General features: G+C 48.9%; 1 protein-coding gene across 1 annotated transcript; it reads left to right on the forward strand.

The window, feature by feature from the left end:
• Positions 1-515: 515 nt before the first annotated feature.
• On the forward strand, positions 516-3,262 carry LOC126529411 (uncharacterized). Its single transcript, XM_072284185.1, has 3 exons — positions 516-620; positions 1,161-1,598; positions 3,054-3,262. Exons 1-2 carry the CDS (start codon positions 528-530, stop codon positions 1,575-1,577), a joined length of 510 nt encoding a protein of 169 aa, XP_072140286.1. The 5' UTR covers positions 516-527; the 3' UTR covers positions 1,578-1,598; positions 3,054-3,262.
• Positions 3,263-17,977: the final 14,715 nt, after the last annotated feature.

The following is a 17,977-nucleotide window of genomic DNA, read 5'->3' on the forward strand; positions in this document are numbered from 1 at the left end:
GGACGTGACAACTTTAGTTTTTTCCTCCGTGCGGCTTACGGAAAAAGAAAGAAACGAACTTCCCCGCACGTTCTAGTCTGTATTTTTGTTTTGAATCTCTTCTTTTCTGGTGGTAAGAAAACGCACGGAACGTACTTCCTCTTGGCGGCCGTCGATAGTCGACGCGTACGGCACGCGACAGACGACCAACATTCGGGAATGTTTTTTCAGTGTTCGCTTCGCGTGCGCTATACAGGAAGCGATATAGCGCTACTGGCTACGCTGGGGCTTCTTCGAGCGTGATCTTGATTTCTACGACGATATAGTACACCACGTGAGGCATCTTCGGGAACGTACGAGGGCGATGTTTGGCGGTCGGTTGTACGTGCCCGCGATATTGGAATCCCGCGGGGAGGGGACGGGGGCGGGGGAAGCGATGCGATGTATGAAGGCGTACGATGGAAAGCGAGAGGCCAGGCCTGCTGGTGGGAGGGGTCATGAGCTGTTGGCCTCTCTCGCTCTTTATATAAAAGGGCCCCCTTTTTTCGATGTCCACGGAACACACACACATACTCATCCCGCTTCTAACGTCACTTCGAGCAGTCGTTCGCCGTCGAACCATCGGAATCATGAACACTTTGGTGAGTGGCTGAACGGCAACGAACGCCTTCTTTTTCACGCGTAACTGCTTGTAAGCGCGACCAGTAATCACTGGGCAGCTATAGACTCTGAGAGCGTAGTATAGTCCAAAGTGCACGTTTCGGAGTCTGAAATTAGGCTATACTGTTACAAATGCAGGTGAAAGTGGAAGCGAAATGCAAATGTGCCGCATTGGAGTATAGTTTCGGAATCGTTCGCAAATTTCAATGAATTTTTTTTGATGTAGTCGTCTAGACGCCAAAGGTCTTCAGCAGAGAAGTTGATAACCTATTGAGAAATAGGCGAATGATTAATTTCTCTGAAGGTAGGTGCTGTGCTTTTGATATTTTTTTTTTAAATCAGGGTGGGAGAGGGTACTTTTTTCACGCTAAAGGTAACTATGTTTCGTAGTGTAGATGGGTACTTTACCAATACAAGACATCTTGTTTTTTTTTTCTTCTTTAGTTTCCCTGCAAGGCCCATTTTAGCAACGATCAAGGGTGCGCGGCGCTATGGCCTAACGGTGACATTTTGTGCCGCAGGTCGTCCTCGCTACGCTCGCCTCTCTCGTGGGCCTGTCCCTGTCAGGGAAGCTGGTCGGCTATAGCTTGGGCAGCGGCTATGGCGGCGGCTACGGCTTGGGCTACGGAGGCGGCTTGGGCTACGGGGGCGGCTTGGGATACGGGGGCGGCTTGGGCGGCGTCGGCCTCGGAGGTAGCGTGGTCCTCCTCAACGGTGGACACGGCGGCTACGGCAAGGTGGTCGCAGGGCCGTCCTTCCTCGTCAAGACCGTGCATCACGTGAACAAGATAAGCGGCGGGGGAGCCGTGGTGGCGCACAGCGGGCTCGGAGGCGGCCACGTCGTCGGGCCCGTGGTCGCGCCAGTGCTCAGCTACGGCTACGGCGGAGGCTACGGTGGAGGCTACGGCTATGGCGGAGGCTACGGCTACAAGGGATAAGAGCTCGGCTGAACTGTAAAGGTATGCAGTGTTTAATGCCGTCGTCGTCATAGCCTGTTTCATAACAGCGTACCGGTAGAGTGGGAAAGAGACAGAAAGAGAGCTGTTTGAATCAGAGAGCAAACGGGTATAGACGACATTCTAATCGACATGAAGAGCAAGAAATGGCGCTGGGCAGGTCATGTAATGCGTAGAGTAGATAACCGTTGGACCATTATGGTGACAGAATGGGCACCAAGAGAAGGGAAGCGCAGTAGAGGACGACAGAAGACTAAGTGGTGCGACGAAATTAGGAAATTTGCGGATGCTATAGTTGGAATCGGCGCAGGACAGGGGTAATTGGAGAACGCGGGGAGAGGCCTTCGTCCTGCAGTGGACATAAAATAGGATGATTATGATGATGATGATGATGATGATGATGATGATGGTGGTGGTGGTGGTGGTGGTGGTGGTGGTGGTGGTGGTGGTGGTGGTGGTGGTGGGAACAGGGACACTTCCCACGAACGGTATCCGAACTAAACTGAGGCTCCGGCTACAGCCTCGAGGGATGAGCCTATGGACCCGGCTGAGCCTCTAAAGATAGCGCCATGCCGTCGTCATTATAGACAGCCTCGAAACGGCCCACCGAAAAAAGTAGAAACAGACGCACAGCGCATGCGCGAATGCCGGGCCTCCGCATGGGATCACGGGTTCAAACACACGCACACGCTTTGAACGACGACGAAAGAGCACTCAGGACAGATGCTTAAATACCACCGTCATCAGCGTACATTTATGTCCACTGCCATGACGAATGCTCTTCTCCCAGCGGTCTCCAACAGACGGGAAGAGAGCGGTGTGGTTTAGAAAGCGAACGAGTGTATAGCCGGTAGTCTATAGCCGACGTTAAGCGGGGAAAGAAATTCACTACCGAAAGCTCGCCCCAGCATGTCCTAAGCGCTGCTATAAGCTGCTCGTTAATTTACCGTATTCAATTAAGAAGAAGGTTTAGCTCGGGAGCTTCTGTCTAACTGCACAATGCACAGTAACGCAGCCCTAACATTTTGTACGTGATCCTTGCAGTCAAGTGGCGTGGTATTAGTTTTGTAAAAGTAGTGCTACTCTACTATAAGCCACATAGCACAGAGAACCACCATCTAATGACACCACGTGATCATAAAACGTAACAGTTTGTGTATGACCTATGCGATGACGTGGTTCTATAGAAAGTGGTTATATGGGCTACCTATGTTTTTTTTTCTTTTGATAGAGTCACACTGCGTTATTAAAAAGCCACGTAACACCTTCTAATAACAACCCACGATCGCAAGGCTCATACACAAACTTTTGAGCAAACTTTTAGGACCGTATTTGATTAAGACATATGGAGGTGACGGGACTTATCGTTTTCTATTGTCATGCGTGAATGAGGTAGTTTTTGTGTATCCAAGGACGACAACGTATCTTTTTGTTTCGTTTTTCTTTTTCTGCATACAGGAAAGAAAGACGCCCATCAAAGAGACAGCTAGGGCACTGACGACACCGCCAGCCTCGACACGTGAGCGCCGTGACAGACGAACGCCGCCACACGAGGGGATGAAAAAAAATCAAGTCATTTTGTTTCTCAAAGAAACGTCAACTTTTATGCGACCGCATCGGCACGCAAGCCCTGTAGCATGTAAATAATAAAACAACACTTCTAAAAACATGCGTTCTCGAGTCGCTAATTCTCGTCACCGAGTCTTCTTTTTTAGAAATGTTAACATTAAATGGATGAGCATGCGCGACTCGCAAATAGTTCTTTTTTTTTTTTGTAATGACGTCAGAAGGTACGAAACCTTAGGGGAGTGTGAGTGAGTGAGTGAAAAACTTTATCAGCTCTAGATTCGCTGGTCTTCTGCGGTCTTCAGATGGAATCGTCCATCTTTTAGCACAACGGTCGGTTGCCCTTAGTCCAGGGCTCCGCTGGATGCTGCTGCCAGTTGTGCTCGCCGAATCAGACCTTCTTGGCCGACCTGGCGATCGCTGGAGAGCACTCCCTCCCATTGCTCCGCACTCGGGTTTGGTATAACGGGTACCACGTCTATCTTCTGGCATGCCCACGTTATGTGGTACAGCGTGGGTGTTTCGTGGCACCAGGGGCATGTGTCATTGTATAATGTGGGATAAATTTTGCTGAGTACGTGCAAGTTCGGGTACGAGCCCGTTTGTAGCTGCCTCCACGCGACAGAGTCCTCTCTGCTAAGGGAGTTGTGCGGTGGTGGATACCGCTTTCTGCAGCCCTTGTAGTAATTTATTATTGCCGAATAGTCTTGGGGTACAGGTTCGGTCTCCTCGAGGTCGCCTACGTTGGATGCTCGGTAATAAGTGTACCCTCGAGCTATCCTGTCCGCCTCTTGGTTCCCTGCCACTCCCGTGTGTCCCGGCGTCCATACTATCGTATGCCTAATTGGTTCTTCTTTTGTTTGTCGTTCTGTTATGTGGTCTCCGGAGCGGAGTATGCGGATTGCTCCGTGCCCTATTCTGCCGCGTAGGTAGTTGCGGCACGCTGTTTGCGAGTCTGTAAGGATTGTTAGAGACCGTTTAGACCGATAGCCCTCCGCTGCCGCTAGAGCGACGGCCGCTTCTTCAGCCTCGACTATCGTACAGCCTTGTAGTGATGCGCTGGTGATCTCGCGTAGGTTCGAATCGATCACCGTTGCTACCGCGTTGCTGTTGCTCTGACCCGCTGCTCTGGCGTATGTGGCTGCGTCCACATATGCCGTCGTTTCTTGGGGTGCTAGGGTCTTTTGTAGGTATTCAGCCCTCGCTTCTCTGCGTGCTTCGTGTAGGTTGGGATCCATGTTCCGGGGTATGGGTGCTACTTTTAGTGTGTTGCGATACTCATCCGGAATTGTTTCGGTCCTCTGTATCTCTTGAAGTTGATCGGCGCAGCCTAGTTTCTTCAGGAGCTCCCTGCCAGATGGGGTCTGCTGTAGTCTGCGTTGTTGGGAGACTAGTTGCGCCTCTTTCAATTCGTCGAAGGTGTTGTGTAGTCCTAAGGCTTAGGGGAGTACCAACGTGACACATTTGACACATTCTTAATGTCATGCCGTCTGCGAAGGCTACAGCACTTTCATGGAGTCGCTGCCATAGTTCAGCGGAAGAAACCTGCACGAGTGAATCAGAACGAATGCAGAAGTGGCCCATATATCACTGAGAACGAGCAGTAAGGGGGAATAGTAAAAGGGACGTACGTCATCCCTGCCGAGAACCACTCGAGCAACATGAAAAGGGACCGCCTTCTCAGGCATCAATTAACAATATACGCGCTTGCTATCTCGAAACGCCATCGGGCAGCAACAAAAGAACGTTCTACATCCGGCCACCATTACTCCGAGTGGCGCTGGCTAACACTCCCAGGTAGACAGAAAGAGAGAGAGGGAAACAAGCCCTAACTAAAGCCCCTTAAAACTTCGTAAAGTAGCGACACTCTCCTCCTCCGCCTTCACTCTTTCTCGTTCGTCCTCTCTTTCACGCTCCCTCCTCGACCGTGGCGTCGCCTACACCGCTCGAGTGTAGCAACGCCTCCAACGTGCGCTCCTCGCCACTCCGTAGACGCTTCTCGAGCAAAAATGGCGCTGATGCACGGCGCGAGGGCCCACGTGATGCTATTAGGCCAATAGCGACGCGGCCTCGACCAGGGCGCGCGAGGAGGAGGCGGCATTTTTCAAAGCGGGTCGCTACTTTACGAAGTTTAAGGGGCTTTAGCCTTAACTCCCCATCTCCCCTCCCCTACGGCGCTGCGCCGTGCTCCCTAATGGGCTGCAGCATATAGCATCATTTCCCCTTCTTATAATAACAATATAAGACTCAATGGTATGCGGGACATGTTAGCCTGGCCGTTCGCCTGACATACGCTACTCCATGCCCCGGGCGATAATAGGTGCCTCGATGCGCTCCCCTTCCCCCAGTGTAGGGTAGCAAACCGAACGTGCGTCTGGTTAACCTCCCTGCCTTTCCTGTCTTCTCTCTCTCTCGCTCTCTCTCTCTCTCTCTCGATGCGTTCGCTGGCCTCTGCTGCGTGTCGAGGCACTACACGCCCAGGGCTTGGGTTACAATAAACATGAGTACCCAAGTTAGTGGATGGATCAACAGCCGTCGTCAGGTAGCAAAACTAGTAGTACAACGCACGGGCAATGCGGAAGTCGTGGGTTCGGCTTCCGTCACCGGCGGCAAGTTATCTTTTTTTTTTTCGCACACTATCATTTTTCCTTTCTTTTATTATTTGCTAAATTTCGATTTCAACCACCGCTAACGTCCCCGACGCTTTCCTTGGCAGCGACAGGCTATGATACCGGTCACGTGCCGTGAAAGACAGCGCGCGTCAGGCACCCAGGAAGCGCCGCCATTGCTGATGACAAACAACAGAGAGAGAGAGAGAAAGAAGGAAAGGCAGGGAGGTTAACCAGACTGAGTCCAGTTCGCTACCCTACACGTGGGGAGGGGAATGGGGAGTGAAAAAGAGAGAATGCTCGCCCAAAGCATGAGCTTCCTACCAATGCAAACTTGGAGTGTTTTTAGGCTTGAGTTTAACCTTTTCTGGGCGACACGCATCTGCCGGGCGCACTGTGCACGGTCTAGCAAAGAGGCGGGCGTCGGTAAGGTGTTGTTTTCCCAGGATGCAGGGAAGCTTTAATCTTCAGGCTGCACGGATATACGTCCAGACTGGTTGGTACACGTGTGCTGTCACGGTTGCTGCAACCGAAACCCTCCTTCAAAAAAATTTAAAGGCAAGCACAAAGTGAACACGCTAGATAAAAGAAAAGATAGCTGGTTGTCCTTTACATGCACGAAGTTGCTCGCAATCTGGAGAAAGTTGCCGTCAGGTACACAGTGCCTACTGCGTTTTTTTTTCTTCTTCTTTCTTGACTGCACGGAAGCTGGCTAACTTGTGCCTACGCACTTCAGTACCGCAGAAGCTGCATCCCCGCGCGAAAAAAATAAAAAAAAATAAACAAGCTAAGTCGCGCTTGTGGACAGCGCAGTCGGTGTGGCGTACGAAATTCCGGTAAAACTTGCGGTATAGTGTGTAATACATAGCGGCCAGGCAGGCCGCTAAGTGAATGACAGGGCAAGGAAACACCAGTTCTTGGGTCAAGAATAACGTTACTGCACATTTCTCCGCGCACAGCGCTTCCTGCATGCGTTAGCCAGGCCTTTCCAACATCGGCACACTCGGCGGAAGCAAAGATTGCTTTGGCACGCGAATTAATGGAGGCGTACTGCATATCAGCAACGAACACGATGTCAACAACAAACACGTCTGCGGCTCTGAACAGCACTGAGCTTCAATTGTTTGATTTGTACGTTTGAAAAAAAGACACGTTCGATTTTTCTACGATTTCATCTCCGTTGTCCGGTTGCGAAGCGCGAATGTATCTGCGCACCCTGGCACCTTCACGTAGAAGTGAACCGGATTGCTCCGAATGAAATAGCTGATAACGACGGTCTCTCCTGCGCCATGTTGTTTCTGTCACCCGGACGGCAGACGTTACTGCCTCTACATTGGGGGATGCAATGTGATGCACTGGAGCCCGAGTCGAAGTTCATGCGCAGTTGTTTATGAAGGTCGAAAAGAGTAAAGTATCTCACCTGTATAGCAGTAGAGGCAACGTCACCAACAAGTGCTTGCACCTTTTGGAGAGGCCCACCATGCACTCACAAACACTTGCCTTTTTCAACATCCGGCTCGCTTGAAAGGCTCTCTGTCATTGAAAAAATATATGATGCGGCTCTCCCGATCAAGCCGGACGTTTGTTCGCACTCACAGCGTAGCCATTTCGGCGGTTTCGTCGCTGAAATCCTTGAGACCGACCGAAATAAGGTGATCGGCGGCACAATCACCCTTTTGTCTTCCACTAAACACCTCTACTCGACGCCACAATCGAGAAAACTTCAGCACAACACCAAGGTTAACCAAGCGAAATAGCCGCCGCGCATAGCCGCGCGCTTCGATGCCGCAGCCATCTTTGTTTATTTGCACAGTGTTGCCAGCACAAGCAACGAATTCCGCAGTTGCGAATAGTTCCATCTCGAAATGCTCTAATAGTATCGATAGTGCTGTCGATAGTAATCCTACATCGAAATTCCTTTTTTTTACGCTGTCGATAGTTAACCGTCGATACTACCGATAGTAAATTTATCGTTAGTTCGGCGTCACTTCGCGCCCAATACCCTCTAAGAAAAGTTTCCACCCTTTGAGTCCTATCTTTCCACACAACGATAAACGTCATCGGTCTTGTCCAATTTCCTTTCTTTAACGCTGCACGTTAAAGAACCCCAGGTGGTCGAAATTTCCGGAGCCCTCAACTATGGTGTGTCTCATAATCAGAAAGTGGTTTGGGCACGTAAAAACCCATAATTTAATTTTTTCCCTTTAAACTGCGAGCCCAGTACTTCCCAGTAACGAACGGCATGCGCGTTATCAACATGGCATAGCATTGCCGACCGCATAGCCGACAGGAAAGTAGCGGGCGCGGCGTTTTCGAAAAAGGAAACGCAGGCAAGGCACCTAGATGACGATTATTGTTGTGTGGCAGATATACGCCCCAAAGGGTGTAAACTTTTTTTTATTGCGAAAGCAATACTGCTCGCACTTTCGGCCCATCGGTGGTCGCGGCGCCTCCTTACACAGCTGCGCGTCACGTGATCATGTGACGTCACGCCAGACCGAGAGACGGGGCCCCAGCTCGCGGCATCCATGGTGGAGGCGAAGCCTTGCGCGCCGCTGCTGCGGAGCTACCGAGAGGGGGCGCTCGCTGGTGTGACGTCACGCCAGACCGAGAGACGGGGCCCCAGACACCCTCTAGAGAACTTAAGGCCTTCTGGCTGACCCTCTCCCTTGAGCTACGTCACGCATAAGAGGCCAACATAGAAGTTCCGTGCAGCGCGCTGCGAAGCTACTAGGGGCGCACACGTGTTGAAAATGAAGCGCGGAAGATATACAATAGTTAACCCCGGTTATTCGGAGAAGAACGAGGCGACGACGGTGACGACAACAATTCGATTAGTTCCAGGAACCCTGCCGCTCCCTGAATAGCTTCAAGGTTAAACAAGTCCCGGCATGCCCAGCCATGCTGCCGCATGCTTCCGAACGCACATTTTTTTTCTAGACGTGACCAGTGCATGCAGTCTCAACACTTGTGCTGTGCTTGTGATTGTGTGTACCGTAAGTCTTAATTGCCCCGGAATGCGGAGTGCCATGCCTAGATATGCCTAATAAGTGCTGCGTGCCCAATTTCCGGAGCAATTACAAATCGGTGCAAAAAAATCACGTCTTCAAGTTTCCACAACATGAAGAAGCCCAGAGTGCCTGGATTAGGGCGATACCACGTGCAGACTTCAATGTATCACCGCACTCCAGGGTAAGATGTTCAGAGCTTCTTCAGAGGCTGCAAAGCACTCTACCAGCCATCAGTAAGGATGAGCGACGGGATGAATTTCAGACACACACAGACCACCCACGCCCTAGCCTAAATGTGGTAGTAACGAAGGATGCACTGTCTGAAATTAAAGACATCGTCCCGGTACTGGTCTACGTGGCGGGCTATGCCGTGTACGCTTCATTGAAAAAGCTCATCTGTTCGAAATGCAGGGACGCACTGACAGAGAAAAGGTTGTCGGTCTCAGACTCAGATGGACGGTACGACCTCGTGAAACAACTTGACAGGGGAGGACTTGTCTATCCAGCTATATTTGCCGTCAACGCTGTCGCACACAACTACGTGGTTGTTAAGCAACTTTCAGCGAAAGAGGAATTTATTAATCTGCCAAACCAACGTCGTTTAGTGACTGACCTCTCGCTTGAACTGCTCGTCAGTGATGATTCCTCACAGTTCGACGCTTGCGAGGATGGACATAAATGTGAATTTGTGTTAAGGCACCTTTTGTGGTGTAGCACGAATATTTTATTGAGGAATTACTGCTGCAAGATGAACGACAAAATATTGGATGCCAATGCAAAGGCAAGGAAGAGAAAAGCTGAAACTCTGCGCAATAAGGCAGCTGTTTCCTTGTAAATAGCTGCACGAATGTTTTATATTCCGTTTCTATACTTATGTGAGTTGTAAATTAGTGCACTGCTGTAATTAGTGCGTCGAAAGCGAAATTATTCGTTTAAGCATAATCCAGATTGGAAGAAATACATGTGTCCTCAATAAAATTGTTCATACGCAATTGTGAAGCTGATAGAGTGCGTTACATCACCATTGCCGCGCCATAAAAACCATAAGTACAAAAATATGGAAGAAAAAGCTTTTATGGATTCAATTTATTTGAAGTAATAGGTATGAAGTGTGGGGTATAATAAATAATAATTATTATTATAATGCACAAAAAAAACGTACATTACGAAGACGACAAAGCGCGGCGCTATAAAAAGCTGCTGGCATCAATACATGCACAAGCTTTACAAAGCTGTTTTGTATCTGTGCCTCTAAATAAATGCTTTGTAAGGTGCCTGCTGCTCATTCCGCAGTTTCGACTGAAGAAAACGTGTGGAGTGGTCAATAAAAGCATACGGCTGCTAGCTGAACCAAGCCGCGTTCCCTTCACGGAACCCGTATCCCCGAGCGTGCCGATGGCCTCTTGCCCGTGACGTCACTCGCCGAGCACTCCGGCCTTCTTGTCTAGGAGGTGTCTAGGAGGTGTTGACCCAGCTCGCGGCATCCATGGTGGAGGCGAAGCCTTGCGCGCCGCTGCTGCGGCGCTACCGAGAGAGGGCGCTCGCTGGTGTGACGTCACGCTAGGAGGATAAATGGGGCTACAGCTCGGCTCCTCGCAGTGGTCGGCGCGCTGCCTTGCGCTATCTCGGATGATGTGTACAAGGCGAGGCTGGAACGATCTGCTGGGGCCAAGCGGGCCAAGCGACGGCGCTTGGCTTTCGCAATCTTCCAGGCTTAACCAAGCTAAGCCTTCAGCCAAATTTTCTTTCTTTTGAGTGTACACGTAATTGCCGCGCGACCGGCCGCTCGAGGCACTATGAGTGTATTCGCGGTAATTAATTCGCGGGCTTCTTTCACGCTCAAAAACATCGAACAACAGAAACCTATATCGGAGTTTTTAATCTAGTTCTACAATTTTCTGTGAAACTTTTCATCTAATTATATTATTTGAGAAGTTGCCTAATTAAGACTAATGATGTAGTCAGGCGGAATGCAAAAAATAATCTGAATATCTCCAAGCTATAGCAAACAACATTACTTTGGCTCTGTCCAGCTGCGTGGCTAAAGTTACGTGGGACACCCTGTACAGCCACTCAGCCACCACGGCGGGTATACTCCGAACGAAAACGAGGTCTTCGTTGCCATGTATTTAAACAGGAGATTGTGAGGCAAAACCTTTCTTTCTTAAGAAGGCCTGTGTGCTTTATACATATATACCTGCGAGCCCACAATGCCGGGTGTTTAAGGTAAGTCGGGCCAAACTTTAAAAATTTCCCCCCAAGATTTTTGGTTGCCAAGTTGGGAGTGCGGCTCTTGCACGGGTGCGGCCCTTACACGAGCCTATGCGAGGGCCTAATCAGCCTACTCCATTCGGAAATGGCCCAGATCGCCGCGGGAAGGACGCGCCCGGTATCGCATGCTGCTCGACACTATATTGAACAACTCTATTATACAAGCCGACAAATGCGAGGCGCGTGTTTACGTAAGGTTCTCACAACACCCGCACGTCTCGATGCCATGCCCGAGTATGAAGTGTGATATATATATATATATATATATATATATATATATATATATATATATATATATATATATATATAGAGAGAGAGAGAGAGAGAGAGAGAGAGAGAGAGAGGCCGGCTCCTATAATGAACCTTGGAGAGCTTTTCGTAACGGGACGCCTATACCATGCTACTTCAGACAGGTACAAAGAAAACATTTAAATGATACGCACAGCGCACGACACAGATGCGCAGCAAACACACACACACAAAAAAAAAACCACCGCACGACTCAACAGACTGAGGTATACCTCAGTGGGACTGCACTGCCTCTGAGGAAGTTTAAAGGCGCCTTCGTATAGCGCCACAGTCTTCGTTTAATGCTTAGTGCGGACGTTAAGGTTGCTCTTTCTAGTGTAACCAAGCCTGCAAGCTCAGAATAGGCGAACTATGTCCTCCTGCAAGTCGCGCGCAGGGACCCCCAAGACGCAGTTCCACATCGAGAAAAAACAATTGGAAGAATTTATTCACCTATATATCACTAGCCATGCAGAGTACATTTGCACATGGGAAAGAAAAGTTCATTATTATTCCATTTAAAACGTAATTATTACAATAAAGTATTTGTAATAGGTTTGTTGGACTATCCACTGCTCAGTTTTCACCCCAGCTTGTCAAAAAAGAAAACGCATCTATCGGCTTTGCATCGTTTCGCACGCTTAGATCAATATCTTGAGGAATGAAACTCGACTTGGTGTATGATATGCGTCGAGTATTACAGGTCTAACACCAGTGGCGCCGCTGCCAATCTCGTTGCTATACATCTACAGCTCTCACAGTCGACTAGAGGCACAGTGATCTCGAGTGGAACGTCTCTCAACCTCAGCTGCAACCGCACCTTCAAAGGCTCCTCACGTACCAGGTCTGGCCATATTGAGCTGGCAAGCACAGTGCATACAATGCGCGCTAACGATCGCGTCTGTTAAGTATTACATCCCTAAGCGCCGCGAAAAAAAAAAAGGCTTATGTTTCAAACCAAACGCCGGTTGCTCTTAACCTCGCGGGCACGCGCTGACATCCGGAGAGTCGATCGTATATCGCGCAAATGACGTACATAGCAGCGCCGTGACGTCACTCATGTTGACACATGACTTCGAGAATTATTCAAGGCACCATCAGTTGTTTGTTTAACCTGCTCCTTCAATAGACGAATTATAAAGTTTAGTGAAATAATAAAACATACAAACCGAATGTCCGCGTGTTCTATTTCTTTATTATTATTTTTTTACTTCATGCCGTAGCAAGAGAGATGTACTTTCATTTCGTCTGTTTGCTCTGTTGTGCCATTACCACCAGCCCGGATTCCGAATCTACAAGATGCAGAATTTATCCTGCGAGCGCCCTTTGGACAAACCCGGGGCTGCGCCGAAAGGCACAGCGCCCTAATTCTCCCTTGACAAGTCAAGATGCTGAGCCGTCAGGCAGCGGTGTCCTGCGGAGAAGTATCGGCGAGCAACGTGTCCAAACGTGCAACCAAGTGCCAGACAGCCCGGCGCCGCACCTCCTTTTGCCTGGAGGTCACCGCGCGCGCCAACTTTGAACCGGGTGGCCAGCGCGGTCGCTGGTTGGACCTCTCGGACGACCGTCAAGTGCTGGCTTTGTTTTGGGCCGTTTGAGTGACAATGGTTTCTCGGGGATTATAAAGCCGCGACGCGGCCGCCTGAAAAGGACCGGATCCGCCGACCCACCGGGAGCCAGTGCCGCTCTCGACTGGAGTGAGATGTGTCACGCGTTTTCGCCGGACGTCGCCGTGCGGGAACAGTCGCGTTTGCTGTGAGCTCTCGGCCCCAGTGCCGATCCCTTCATGTCCTGTATAATGACCTGTATATAGTGTATAAAGTCCCTTTTGTTATTCTCACCGACGCCCGACTCGGAGTATTCGCTACCAACGCTCTGTCACGAAACGGGTGACGAGCGCTACGGGACCACCTCAAAGTCGTAATAGTGGTGGCACCGGTGCAAAGTCGTAACAGCTCCCACGTCGTGGAGCCGCGCGCCCGGAGAACGAAACAATGTCATTTTGTACCGCGCGTTCCGGCACCGCGATCACGCTGTTTCATCGTCGCGCGCCTGCCTCAGTGCTCGCGGTTGTGGCGCTGACTTATGCCGCTAATCAGGCGTTCTCGTGCAGAGCTCGCAAAATCGCCCGCTGCGCGAAACAAGACAAACGCAACAGGTCGCGCGAGGAGACCGTCACCGGAAATGCGCCACTCAGCAACCAGGTTTGAAAAATTCCTGCGGTAGAATACTCCTTAGAGGGCCCAGCAACAACTTCCAGGGTATAACGAAAATTGCCTACATGGATTGGTGAGGGGCCCTTTAAAGGTCCGCGACTTCTTGCTCGTGCACATGCAGTCGGAATTTGCATAACGTCTATCGATGAATCGATAATGTCTACCTTGAAGTTCTCGCATCGAATCGCCCCGACATCCTGCATTTTGACGCCGTCTGCTCGTGCCTAGTTAAATTTCAGTCGGTTAAAAATGCACTACAATGTGTACACTGAAGGAGCCAAACACTGAACCAAGCAAGTTTCAATGGCATTTATTGAACCACAACGGCCCAAATGCAAAATAAAAAAAAAGCAAAACAACAACAACGTTGAAATCCATGACGTCACACCGACATATCGGACCCATGGTTCCGGAGGATATTTCGGAAATTTTTACTGTTGACCTTTTATTCTTTGTTTCTAATAACCACCCTATTAGCGTGATCTCAACGAACGGAAACTTCTCCAAGGATACATTATCATTAAAAACTGATTTAGTATTTTTCTGTAGTGTCGCTATAAGTTTCTATGGGAATCATGGAACGCATTTCATTACGCAATTGGGCTTGCATTCGCTGAGAAAGGACACTGAAGTCTCGCTTATTGTCCATTGTTCTTCATCTGATCTGCGTGCAAGGCTCACGACATTTCTTTTCACGAATTAAGGGTTTCTTTCTTTTACTTTCTTTAGTGTTTCGTGCTGAGAATTTTCAGCATAAGGCCAGTTGCTAGAGCGTAAAATTAGCATGAGATACGCCTTAACGCACACAACGAGCTTCAACTACTATTTATCGGAAGTATTGCTGTGTTTCCGAACATTCGATACAAAATCTGGGCTGGCGTTTCCCGCTATATGCCAGCTGACCTCCGCTTCGTCGATGGGTCTTTGCCGCCAGACGATTGTGAAATGCATGAAGCCAGCTTTGCAGTAACGAGACATTAAAGCACGTGTCGAATGTGTGAGTGAGTGAGTCCTCAGTTATTTGGTGGCATTTTGACAATGTAAGCTGAGCTCAGATGTTAAACTTTGTTCTTTTTAGTGACCATAACTATATACTTTTCAAGCGCCGCGAACTTCATCCCTATCAAAGTAGGAACTGTCTCTCTAGATAAACCATGCTTCCCCTATGCAATTGATTGATTGATTGATTGATTGATTGATTGATTGATTGATTGATTGATTGATTGATTGATTGATTGATTGATTGATTGATTGATTGATTGATTGATCACTCGATCGACCGCTAAGCGGTATGACTGAGTGTTTCAAGTCAACACAGTATCTCTGAAAGACGCCCTCGCGGAAGGGAAAAGAATGCTTGGGAATAATTTTAACTACGCGAGCATTTCTGCTTTTCTGCCTCACTATACTGCAGCAGCCGCTGCTGACAATCAAACCCACAACCTCGTGCTTTACAGAGGAACACCATAGCTACAGAGTCACCGTGGCTGGGCCCCATGCATTCTAACAGTAAAAATGGGAGTAGGGCATTCATGAAGAGATTTTTACAGATAACGCACGGACGGACGCACGGCCGGACGCACGGCCGGACGGACGGACGGACGTGCTTACCAACCATAGAGTTTCTCACTACATTACCTAGAGGGAAATCTGGCGCTGCTGCGCTGTGGTATGCATGGGAATGCCGGTATATTGTGGATTCGGATTGGCATCGTTCCCGTAGAGACAGGACACCTTGAAGACGCGCTTGGCAAGTACTGTTCCGTCTGTCACAATGATTCATTTTCTACTAGAACAGCACGTGAAAAGCTGTTTTGGTTTTATTATTACGCGAAAACATGTTTTGTTTAACTATGAGAGCTTGTTATTGTGTGTACGACATGTTACGCAAAAAGTATCAGCGGGCCGCTAAAGTTGGAGGACAGACGACAAGGTTCGCGCTCGCTTTGAAACAGTTGGTCGTCTGTTCTTGATTTTCTTCGCTTGGTCATGCGTTGTGGGTGAGTAAAGATGTAATATGCGTGAATGGAAACATTTTATGAAGATTTTACTTTGAAAACGCGTTATTTGCGTAGCCATATCCACGTTTTAGACGAAGCCTCTTACAACACCAGCCAACACGAGCCTCGCAGACACATATACCGTCATTCCCATGACGGCACGGTGCCCCCTTAAGGAACTCCCATAGACGGTGGCGCCAGATTACCCTCTAGGTGTTATAGTGAGAAACGCTATGTTACCAACAGCCTGAGGCCTCTGCTACAGTACACAACGCAATTTACATAGCATTATAGCCCACAATAAGGCAAATGAATGACGACGATCTAGCATGCAACGAATTAAGTAAAAGTATCGCTGGTACATAAATATATACAATGCCCTTAACTTCGCCATTATATAGTGCAGAGTTCGCAAAGAAGAAACGAAATAAATAGAATCATGGGCCAGACATAAAAAATTAAAGGAAGCAATAAAAGAAGTCAATTGAGAAAGATACCGAACGAAACGTGGGCTACGCGTCAGCACGGCTTCCAGGAAACGCGGACCGCACGTCGCTGGGAAATGCGGCCATTTCTTTCCAACCTCGAAGACCATACGGCGAAGAGATCCCCCGGAACACATCTTATAAGTAAAGAGTACCGCTCGCTTTCTTTCTTTCTTTCTTTCTTTCTTTCTTTCTTTCCTTCTTTTTCTTTCTTTCCTTCTTTCTTTCTTTCTTTTCCTCTTTCTTTTTTTTCGGCAGCCCGATACGCTATCGCTCGCTCTCCCCTCGGAAGCTATTAAAGGCGGAAGGAAGTGTCTGGAGGGGAAAATGGGTAAGAAGACGAAATGCGCGAAGAGACGACGGTGATGTCTCAAATGACGTGTCATATAAGGAGGAGGGGGACACGCGTGGTCACATAACGCGTCATCGTTGGCACCACATTGTCACACTTCGCGAACAGTGAGACTTTATAGACCTGAGACTAATACCTGGTTAACCTCCCTGCCTCTCTCTCTGTCTGTCTGTCTGTCTGTCTGTCTGTCTGTCTGTCTGTCTGTCTGTCTGTCTGTCTGTCTGTCTGTCTGTCTGTCTGTCTGTCTGTCTGTCTGTCTGTCTGTCTGTCTGTCTGTCTGTCTGTCTGTCTGTCTGTCTGTCTGTCTGTCTATTTTTTTCTCTACACTATACTGTAAAGGCACACGGAGGTGTATACATTACCAGGTAATGGTATCGTCAACGTATAGCGCTGAATAAACAAAGAAAAAGAAAACGAGTGGTTAAGGTGGTGCGTCGTGATAAAAACGCGTCTTTTTTTTGTCGCATCATTGCAGTTCGAAAACAATGCACACGGTATACAAACAAAGTACACGTTGTGCAGTACGCCATGTACAGTCTCTACATTACGAGCGTACGCGGTGCGTACACTGGACTTGCAGCGAATCGGGAGAGATGCGTGGTGACGTCACGCGTCGTCGTTGACAACGCGTCATCGCAGTTCCGGAACAGTATGCATGCGTGGCGCAGCACATGGGTGATAAGCATACAGCGTGTGGCATCCCTAGCTTACTTATGCTCTCGAATCATACCGCCCAAAATCACGAGCCGTGGCACAAAAAAAAAAAAAAAGAAGCTCGATTGCGTAAAAGCGTCGGTGACACCTGTGTCGTCGTTGCTATAGGCAACAGTGCGCACATGCGGAGTATAGAGCGTAAACTAAAGCATAGGTGCATACGTCATCAGTGTATACAGTACGTGCTCGTCTTACCGCGCCAAACGATAAGTTTTAGCTGGAGGGTACATATACACACTACATACATTATAATAAGTATACATAAGGGAGGAGGAAGGAGAAAAGTAGAAGGCAGGGAGGTTAACCAGAATAACGTCCGGTTGGCTACCCTACACCGGGGGAATGGGAAAGGGGAAAACAAAGATAACAGGGAGAAAGGGGAGGGAAGGAAAGAAGGAAATTGCGGCAACTTCGCTGACGCGTGTGGTTCTACAGAAATTGAAGTATACATAATGCGTATAGTTACGTGACGCAGCAGCATGAGAACAGCCCCCACACACACACTGCAAGGCACACCGGAACGTTTTAGAGCGTACCGAATGAGTGTGGATGCCGTATCCCTAAGTTACTCTACAACTCGTCGCGTTATTAAGAGGAGCACACGTGATCATACAAGGTGTCTTCACGGCTCGGCACGAGTGTAGAAGCACAGCGTACGATACGCGCACACGAGATGGAGAAAAAGAAACGAAAAAACAAAATTCAACGTTCGACGAGACGAGTCATCCGAAAAAAGGGAATCAAGATCCGTGCGCATGAAGAAAAAAAGTGTATGCACTACGTCCTCACCGCCGCGGTATCATTTACATTACAGCACACAGCGCACGGTATACACAATACCATATCCTCGCGAGGTTCACAGTACCATAT

Source organism: Dermacentor andersoni, chromosome 8 (assembly GCF_023375885.2).
Source record: "Dermacentor andersoni chromosome 8, qqDerAnde1_hic_scaffold, whole genome shotgun sequence".
NCBI lineage: Eukaryota > Metazoa > Arthropoda > Arachnida > Ixodida > Ixodidae > Dermacentor > Dermacentor andersoni.